At 43.4% G+C, this 10,672-nt stretch overlaps 1 protein-coding gene across 12 annotated transcripts in view; it reads right to left on the bottom strand.

Moving 5' to 3' along the window:
* Nucleotides 1-7,391: 7,391 nt before the first annotated feature.
* Arhgap21 (Rho GTPase activating protein 21) overlaps nt 7,392-10,672 on the bottom strand; it is a 125,469-nt gene continuing 122,188 nt past the window's right edge. For 11 of the 12 annotated variants that reach the window (XM_029474437.2, XM_029474443.2, XM_085835139.1 and 8 more), the window contains one exon: nt 7,392-9,860. In XM_029474437.2, the coding sequence (XP_029330297.1) occupies nt 8,187-9,860 (1,674 nt within the window). In that variant the 3' untranslated portion in view covers nt 7,392-8,186. The remainder of the gene's footprint in view (nt 9,861-10,672) is intronic. The other variant, XM_085835140.1, reaches the window with a different exon arrangement.

The following is a 10,672-nucleotide window of genomic DNA, read 5'->3' as shown; positions in this document are numbered from 1 at the left end:
CTCTGCAGTCCCACATATTTCATTTCTAGATTTACTAAAAGGATAGAAATACTAAAAGGGTGGAAAGAGGAAATCTTTTTTTTTTTTTTTTTTTTTTTTTTTTTTTTGGTTTTTCAAGACAGGGTTTCTCTGTATAGCCCTGGCTGTCCTGGAACTCACTTTGTAGACCAGGCTGGCCTCGAACTCAGAAATCCGCCTGCCTCTGCCTCCCGAGTGCTGGGATTAAAGGCGTGCGCCACCACGCCCGGCGAAAGAGGAAATCTTAATCCAAGTGAAAATAAAAGATGAGGAAAGAAAAATAAAACAATAGCCAGTGGATAGATGACAGAACAATGAGACAACAGCCAGTGGATGGATGATGGAACAATCAGACAACAGCCTATGGAGAAATGGCAGAACAATCAGACAACAGCCAGAGGATAAATGATGGAACAATCAGACAAAGGCCTGTGGATAGATGATAGAATAATCAGACAACACCATGTGGAGAGATGATGGAACAATCAAAGACTGATCATCCCAGGTTGAGAGATACTTTATCAGACTACTTAAACATAATAGGACATTATGAAATGCAGCTATGTATAAGGATAACGGTGAAAAGTGAAAGATTAAAGATTTTCAAATTAGACCAAGAATGAAAGTATACAAATCAGAAAATAAAGCTTAAGATAAGGTCAAGTACAAAATAGACTTTAAATCAGTAGAAAAATGTTTATGTATGCAATCACAAGTGTCCTTAACTAGGCAGGAGGTCACAGCGATCTGAAACTTATAAAAAAAACCAATCAATAAACACCAGCCCGAAGGTGCTGTGACAGGCATGGCTCCAGGGACTGCCCTAACAGGGGTCAGTCATTATTACAGACAACAGGCAGGAACAAGGAGGCAGGTTCACCTCTTCTCAGTAAGGAACAGTCTCTGTAGGGAAGCCATTCAGTCTTCAGGCTGGAAACATGGGGGTGGAAGAAGCTACAGTGGTCATATTCTGCACACATTGTTGACATTGACACTCTGACCCAAGGAAGGCTTTGACATCTCTCAGGCTCACCAAGGGAAGGCTTTGGCACCCCTGTGGGGATAAGGCACATTAGGGTTCTTGACATGTGTCCAGTGTCACAAAGGACTTCTGCCTCCTACAGGCAGGTGGAGAAAAGACCTGGAGAAGATAGGCATTGTGGCTGCAGCCCTGCTCAGTGGTGGCATGCCTGCTGAAACACAGAACATCAGTTAGATTCGACTGTACACTAACCCCAACCAATGGCCAAGAATGAGGAACATGCAGACTACTTATTCTACTGTAAAGAAGGTAGGAAAATATTGAAAAGTGATACATTATTAAAAAAAAGTCACATATTTGGACATTTCAAAAACATATTTCTAAGCCTATCTTTCAAAACAATTCACGAGACTATTAAAAAAAACCTCAGAATTAAAACTTGGTAGTTATGGCTTCATAAACATGGAAATTATAAACTTTATTAGATTTGAAAAGACTGAAAATATAATAAATGAACTTACACATCCAACTGGGAAATTAGAGGACAAAACTATTCCTCCAACAGAAGGGAGTACATTAAAGTCAGCATACTGAATTAGAAAACTCATACGCAAGCCCATAGCAGCTGCCCTGGCCTATCTCCATCAAGACTTATACAGTGTATATTATGAGCAGAACCTTGAGTAGAGCAACAGAGCAGGTACTCAGCCCCAGAGCATCCTTCATATGTATCTGGGAGTGACAGGAGGCAGAAGTGACACTGTAGATTGGCAGAAAAAATAGGGCATATTCAGCCCACACAGTTGGCACCACAGGACAGAAACCACTGGTCCCCATTACATGTCCTTCAAAATCATAGACCTTATATCAAGACCTTTTACCTAAAATAAATGTATTGTGGGCCAGCAAGGTAACTCAACAAGTAAAGGTGCTAGCCAACAGGCCGATTGACCTGAGTTCAATTCTCTGAACACATAGTGAGAAGAGAACCAACTCGTGAAAGCTGTCTGTCCTCTGACTTCTACACCCAAACCATGGCACATTTGTATGCACACTCACACAATAATAGTAAATAAAACTTTTACACATATTTAAAAAGATCCAAGTGGTGGTCATGCATGCCTTTAATCCCAGCACTTGGGAGGCAGACATAGGACCCCTGTGAATTCAAGGTCTATAGAGTGAGCTCCAGGACAGCCAGGGCTACACAGAGAAACCCTGTCTCAAGAAAGAGATAGATAGATAGATAGATAGATAGATAGATAGATAGATAGATAGATAGGATAGAAACAGACAGATAGACAGACAGAAAAACCCTGATACCCAATCATCTTGAGGAACCAATGAGTGAATGACCCTGTGGTACCCAGTATTATAGTTTTGGTATGGTTTGAGAATATTGTCCATGTATCCATGCACTGGAGGCATGGTCCTTCGTGAGGCATTGCTCACCAAAAGTATCTAGTAGAAAGGGGTATCACTTTCACAAGGTAATAGTGCTGGTATAAAGGAGTGACTTCTTCAAGTTGTTTGTTGTACAGTGAGGTCAGCCCTCACACCTGATCCCTTCTGCATATGGCCAACGTCTTTTCACTTTACCATGAATGTAACAATGTGTGGAATAAGCCTTCCCAGAATGCTGGAAACATGTTCTTAGCCCTTTATAAGTTAAATAGACATCCTTATAAAGTATTATGCCTCGGGCATTTTTGTGGCAATACAAATTAAGACAATAAATTATATAGTGACCCTACTTTAATCTTAAAAAATTGTTGGCTGGGCATGGTGGCACATGCCTTTTATTCTAGCACTTAGGAAGCAAGAGGTAGGCAGATCTCTTTGAGTTTGAGATTAGAATGATCTACATATGGAGTTCCAGGCTAGTCAAGGCTACAGCAAGACCCTGTCTCAAAAAAAAAAAAAAAATGTGTATGTGTGCATGCATGTGGGCCATGCATATGTTGAGGCCAGAGGTCTTCAATAACCCTACACTAGTAACTGCACTAAATGTAAGCAGGTTGCACATCCGACTAGATACTACAATTGAAAACCTATATGTCAAGCTAAGACATAAATACCAATACACAAACCCCAAAATGTTACATTTATTAGTAACCTAGTCTCAAACCTAGTTGCTAGACACAGACCTTCAGTCATCTCCTAGCCAGGCTCTGAAAAATCAGGGAGGATGCAGAGCCAAAAAGTAACAAACTTAACCTCATCTATCCAATAAAAGCCCAGGAGTGACTCACACACTCTCCCGAAGCAGTGAAGGAACTGGTTTTGTCTTAATGACAGAATAGGGCCAATGGGATGATGGCTCAGAGGGGAGAGGTATTTACAACACAGACCTGATACCGAGTTCAACCCTGAATCCCACAGGGAAGGGAAAAGGGACTCCTGACAGTTGCCCTCTGACCTCTACGTGTCCTGGCATGTGGGCCACAGCATGTGCATGTGTGCACTCGCACATACACAAACTCATGCATGCACCAACCTTGAAAATGGCAATATATAAATTCAAGATCTATGCCTCATTCTTTTAATGGTTCAAAGCTCATCTCTGCTTAGTGGTCATGCAGCTCATTGGCAGTAGTCAATAATCAAACCCTTCAGTTATTTGGAAATAAAACTGAACCCCATAGAAATAACACATGCATTCAAGAAAAACAAACCCAGGATGGGAACCAAATAAAATAAATAAATAAATGAATGAATAAACAAATAAATAAAATGTGTCTGATTTTGTGTGCATGGCCACACACATGTGGGAACCATTTCTCTCCTTCCACCATAGGTTTAAAGGATGGAATTTAGGTTGTCAAACATGTGTCCACTGACCCATCATTTGGTCAACATTTTTAAAGTTAATAAAAAAAAAGAGTGGAAAGGTCTAAAATGCACATATTAGACAATTAAAGAATAGAGTCCTGAAAAGAAACAACAGTCTAAATAATTACACTAGGGATTTAAAAAATACACAACTAAATCCAAAAACATAATTTAAGGGCTGACTGAAATGCAATTATCTGAGCCTTGAGCCAGACTTTTAAAATGCCTAAGCAAAGGTGGTCTTGGCAGTTTTAATAATATACTTTTATTTTTGCTGTGTAAAGTATGCAAAAGGAATGTTTTCTTCAGACCTTTACTAACAGCATAACATCCAGTCTGGCATGGTGTACTGGCTGGTTTTATGTGTCAACTTGACACAGGCTGGGGTTATCACAGAGAAAGGAGCTTCAGTTGGGGAAGTGCCTCCATGAGATCCAGTTGTGGAACATTTTCTCAATTAGTGATCAAGGGGGAAAGGCCCCTTGTGGGTGGGACCATCTCTGGTCTGGCAGTCTTGGGTTCTATAAGAGAGCAGGTTGAGCAAGCCAGGGGAAGCAACATCCCTCCATGACCTTGATCAGCTCCTGCTTCCTGACCTGCTTGAGTTCCAGTCCTGACTTCCTTGGTGATGAACAGCAGTATGGAAGTGTAAACTGAATAAACCCTTTCCTCCCCAACTTGTTTCTTGGTCATGATGTTTGTGCAGGAATAGAAACCCTAAGACAAATTGGTACCAGAAGTGGGGTATTCCTGTGACAACCTGACCATGTTTTGGGGAGGACTGTGGAAGGACTTTGGAAATTTGGGCTAGAAGATCCATTCGTTGTTAAGAGCTCTGTCAGATGTTGTGTAGGAGCTTGGAAGATAATGTTGAGAACAGTGCAGAAGATGGAGGCCTGGCTTGTAAAATTTCAGAGGGAAAATTAAAGACTCTTTTCTGGGCCATTGCTATTTTGGAGTTTGATTATTCTGTGGTTCTGGTTAGCTGGGGCTGAAGAATCAGGTGAGATTAACAAGATACCAGAACAACTAAAGCAAAACCTTTGCATTACTGGGACTATTGATGGTGGTTAGCTGGAACTAAGAAATTAGCGGTGATTAAGAAGAGACCAGCATGCTGGCGCACACCTTTAATCCCAGCACTCGGGAGGCAGAGGCAGGTAGATTTCTGAGTTCGAGGCCAGCCTGGTCTACAAAGTGAGTTCCAGGACAGCCAGGACTATACAGAGAAACCCTGTCACGAAAAAACCGAAAGAGACCAGCATCATTGAGGTGATATTTTCTGGGAAGTGTTTTCTGAAAGCACAAAGAGGCTATGTTCCAGAGATAGCCAAGGTTGTACTTCTGTTGCAGCAAGATTTGGTAATATGTAAGGGTCACCCAGGTGGTACTGGTTTTGAAGGCATGAAGGGGTCATGCAGAGCAGCTGAGGCTCGGCACTGTGAGAGGGCATGGAAGGCCATTGGTGAAGGTACAGCCTCAGTTGCAATTGAGGGTCCAGGACTGAAGGGGTCATGTAAAGGAGTTGAGGCTTGGCACCATGAAGAGAACCTATGAGAGGCTATTGGTGAAGCCTAGTTACAGTGGAAGACAGCAGCGTTTTGGAGATGTCAATATCATGAGATGACCCCCTAGAACAGCAACAGCAGTGGAGTACAGGCAGCTGGAGCCTAGAAGACAACATGTGTGCTACAAAGGGCATGGCTGGAGAAGTGACCCAAGCCCTTGGATCCCAGACATTGGAAAGTTGGAGTTTAGTTTTTGCTTTTGATTGTGACTGTGCCCTGATATTGTTCCCTCTTGAAGGAAGAAAATATTTTAGTGGATCCCCAAGTTAAGAGACTTTTAATTGTAAAAAGACTTTGGATTTTAAAAGATATTGGATATTTTAAAAGGATTGAACTTTTAATATGTAAAGACTGTGGGACTTTTAAAGTTATTTAAGATCTTGGGGATGAATAAGAACTAAGGGTTGAGGCTTACTAGTGATGTGTTTGTCAAGTTGACAAGGGGTCAATTGTACTGGCTGGTTTTATGTGTCAACTTGACACAGGCTGGGGTTATCACAGAGAAAGGAGCTTCAGTTGGGGAAGTGCCTCCATGAGATCCAGTTGTGGGGTATTTTCTCAATTAGTGATCAAGGGGGAAAGGCCCCTTGTGGGTGGGACCATCTCTGGGCTCATAGTCTTGGTTCTATAAGAGAGCAGGCTGAGCAAGCCAGGGAAAACAAGCCAGTAAAGAACATCTCTCGATGGCCTCTGTATCAGCTCCTGCTTCCTGACCTGCTTGAGTTCCAGTCTTGACTTCCTTGGTGATGAACAGCAGTATGGAAGTGTAAACTGAATAAACCCTTTCCTCCCCAACTTGTTTCTTGGTCATGATGTTTGTGCAGGAATAGAAACCCTGACTAAGACACATGGTAACAAACACTGTTAGTCTCAGCACTTGGGAAGATCCGAGTTCCAGACCAGTCTGTCTGGTTTACCCAGTAAGTCCCATGACAGCCACGGCTGCATAGTGAGGCCCTGTCTAAAATAAGAAAGAAAATCACATGACTGCTAGCACAGCCACACACAGCATGCCTCCACTCATCTGTGGCTGCACCTATAGTGTCTGATGACTGCATTACATTTCTGTCCTGGAGCTCTGTCAGAGCATTTGTATACTGAGTATGCATTATGCTATTAAATCCCTTCCTTCCTTTTTTGTAATGATGAAATACAGCCCCTGTGACAATGATGTGTATGCATACATATAGCTTTATAGATAATAGGAATTTTGTTTTGTGATACAGTAGAATTTAACACAGTTTTTCATAAACAAGTGTTTCAGGTACGGCAGCATTGTGAATCTCTGGCCCCAGTGACTCCTGAGGTCATCATATCCTAACATGTACATATTTTATTTAAGTGTTATTTATAACATGCCACTTTGGGAAGAACTGTTGTCACTGTCTATGTGAGGAGCTAATTCATTAGTTTACACAGTCTAACATGCTACATAGCTGGGAAGTATAGTCCCAGAAGAATTCTTAGAGCTCAAAAGCTTAGCACCCCACAACAGCCCTCACTTAGTACCCTCCCTGAATCTTTAGTCAGTGACCCCCAAGAACCTTCCCTTACTTAATGCGCCTCAAGACAAAGTGAGCAACATCCACTGCTGTAGTTAGTTACTAAGTAAGCAACATAGTGCTGTAGCTAGAGTTACTAAGTACTTCCTATGCACAGGAGCAAGTTCCGCAAGCACTCTGAGAGACCATTCTCAGTCACAAGGAAAGGAAAGGTGGAAGGACAGTGTGAACGGAGAGAGCTTTACAAGATAATATCAGATAACATGGGCTGGAGAGATGGCTCAGCAGTTACGAGCAGACTGGTCTTCCAGAGCTCCTGAGTTCAGTTCCAGCAACCACATGGTGGCTCACAACCATCTGTAATGGAATCTGATGCCCTCTTCTGGGGTGTCTGGAGACAGCTACAGTGTACTTACATATAATAAATAAATAAAATATTTTTTAAAAAGGATTAGATAATATATAAATAGACAGCTTTGTAAAACCAAGTAAGCTCCCAACAGTGCAAAGTTCACCAAGACAATTTTATTTCCAGTGTTTAGTTGGGTATGCACACAGGCATGACACAGGTTTGGATAAAGTCCTCATGCAGAATTACATTTTTCTCAGTAAGAAGCCAGTTCCATCCAGGATACACTATCTACATACCTATGTTACAACATTTATATCAAATCTGGTATCTGAAGAAAAGATACACATAGAATATGTTCATTTAAGTTATTACGTATTTTACAGAAAGATTAAAAATTCAAGTCACACAAAACTCAAAAACTGTATTAAAAGTTTGAATATAAAACTCAGATCCACCTGGAATGACTAAAGAATGGAAGTCCTGTATCCACCTGTGTTAACTGGTAAATGGAAGGAAACTTGTTACTGATAAAATGCATTCATTTATTCAATTTTCTAATTTTAACAATATGGCACCCTAAAAATCAAATGTACTTTTTTATCATGAGGCACTTTTGTTAGTGAGGAACCAAAAGAACAATTTGGCTGCAGGAGGCAGCAACTTTCTTCAGTAATTTGGGGAATATATTATGTAGTGAGTTGCAACAAACACCTTGCTTATTTGTATACAACTATCCGATATACTCTTAAATATATACGTGTGTTCTTCTGGCTGTAGTAATGCACTGTAAAGCTATTTCACAGTGCAAAATGGTGAATCCAGCCCAAAGCAAGGCTGCATAATAACAATTCTGGTACAAGAAAAATATTTACAGTTACTAGACTGTGTAACAGTAGTTTTTCCTTGCTAGAGTGGCTGGACCCAGCTTAGAGTCAGGGAGGAGGCTCTGCTTTAGTGTCTGGACTTTCAGACTGTTGGTGGGGGTGGGTGTTAGCTGTAGAACTAGCATTTTGGCTCATGTTCTGGAAGCTTTCTCTGTTTATTTGGTCAGGTGACTGTGGTGGTGTGAAAAGAGGGGACTGGCTGGTTGAAGCCAAGGTGCTGGTAGCAGCAACCCTTGCTTCGGGCTGCTGAGACGGCGGTGAGTGGGTGCTGATGGGTGTTCCCAGCATGCTGGGGCTCTCAGCCTGGGGCTCGAGGCCTTCGCCTCTGCTAAGGTCGGAGGCACTGGTGCGGATGCGCTCCCTGGCGAGCCAGTCTGAGATGGAAAGGTCCTGGGCTGTGCATTTGGGTTTTAACCGATTCACAGCCGAAAGTTCGGACTCTTTGTCCGCACTCTGCTCATGAGCTTTCCAGAAACTCAGGACGCTGATCTCAGTAGCATCTCTGTGGCCTCCAAGCGTGTGTCTGCGTTTGATGTTTTTCCTTTTCGCTGTCTCAGCAGTAGGTTTTTGATTCCCAACTCCAAACATGTCGTCTGCGGGTGCCCTGGGTCTCAGTTTTAAACGATCTGCTATTTTTGTTTTCCAAGTGGCCTCCTGCTTTTCAGATTCACTTCTGCTGGGTGTGAGGAGGCTCCCCGTCGACTTGCCTTTCTTCATGACGTCAAACATCTTGGCCAGGGCAGGTGTTTCTTTCTCAGTCCTGGTGTCTCCGGGGCTCCCACTGTCTGACTTGAAGCGAGCTGACTTCTTCCTGGACAGTGTGTCGCATTCGATCAGTCTATGGGAGCTGAACTGCTGCCTGCGGCTGTCTAAACTCGGTGTGAGGCTTCCCTCGGTGCAGCTGGCCTCACTGCCTTCGGAGTTCCTGCGGCTCACCCTGGCAACCTCCTGGAATTTTCCTCGGAACAGCCGGTCTGAAGTCAGGGTGGTGGGAAACACGGGGAACTCGCTCTCACTGTCAGTCTCCACTGGCCGTCCTTCACTCACCAGCTCGCTCCTCTCGTCATCAGCCTCATCCCCCTTGCTCTCTGCCACTGACTGCACCTCCGGGCTCAGGCGGCTGGAGTCCAGGCTGGTCAAGTAGGTAGTGGGTGATGTGGTAGAGTAATCCGAGGTGATGGTACCAGCAATGGACAAAAACTCACTGTGCTTGGTTTCCGGACTGGTGGATTTTTTAGTGGAGGACCTCAAGAGCGAAGCCTGGGAAGACGTGCTAAGCAGAGTGCCTGAGTCAGACCCTGTCTCTTCACAGTGGGGCTTCTGGGACAGAAGTGATCGGGGGCTCTCTTTCAGCATGGCCAGGCGACAGCTAAGAGTTGGTGACCTGTTGCGTTTGGAGCTGTGTGGTGGGGATGGTTCTTCCCACGGTATCTTCCTCTCCTCCTTCGTCGTACCCGTGTCTTTCTTAGTGTTACTTTCTTTGGCCACGACGACCCTCTGCTTGCTACCTGATGCCTCGCTTTCTCCTTTGGACTCCTCTTTAGTCTCACTGTGACTCTGTTCCGAATTCTCCTTCTTAAAGAACACACTGTCCAGCTCATCCTCAGAGCTGCTCGGCTGGGCTTTCTCTTTCGGCTTTTTCCTCTTGCGGCTGGCAGCTGCGAAGATGGAGGATACAAGCAGTTCCCTGCTATACTGATCCTTCCCGGATCCCCAGGAGCCCTAGGAAACAGGCAGAAAGATGAGGCCATGAACACTGTCCAGGGCTGGCTTGTCCCCAGATAGTAAAGAACCAAAGTCTACCAATGGTCCTAGATGCAACCACAACACCGTATATGTTTTAAAAGTCCCCTTTGAACTTATATCAAGGTCATCTTTGCCATTTCTTGCCACATCATGATAGATACATCTCTCTCATGTTTAAGGGTACTGAGGCTTCCCAATTCTTATTAATTTTCCTGTTGGTTTTCTCCACATCCACAATGCTCAAATATTCCCACTTCCTTTATATGTTCTACAAGTAGAAGAGTTCTGCCAGGTGTGATGGTATACACCTGTTATCACAGTGGCGGGTAGGCTGCCAGGAAGAGGACAAGCTCCAAGGCTGCCCCAACTACACAGTGAGACCCTGTCTCAAACACCCAAAAGGGAAAATTAGGTGAACACCATTCTGACATAGTGTAATATTCAGACATGAGATTAGGATTGTATGGCTGAATTCAATTTTCTAACTGTGGACAACATCTGATACTGACACACTCATTCAGCTAAGGGGAGTCTGGCTCCCATTACCTCACCAGGAGTTGGATCTTCAGGGATTTGCCTTGGGTAAATCAGGTTAGTAAAGATTTCATTCATCTCACATAACAGCAAAAGTAGAAAATTAAGATGACACAGACTACTGAAAAGGTTGTAAATCCTAACCATGAAGCACTCCAGTGCTCTAAGAGTCACTGCTATTTATTAGGAGCTCTTAATGACAACTATTTAAAATGAGTTTGTTCAGAGGGTCTGTCTGCTGAGCAGTCTGTTGG

The sequence above is a fragment of the Mus caroli genome, unplaced genomic scaffold (genome assembly GCF_978045245.1).
Source record: "Mus caroli unplaced genomic scaffold, Mus_caroli_1 scaffold_2, whole genome shotgun sequence".
NCBI classification, from domain to species: Eukaryota; Metazoa; Chordata; class Mammalia; order Rodentia; family Muridae; genus Mus; species Mus caroli.
This window is presented reverse-complemented; position numbering and strand designations above follow the sequence as displayed.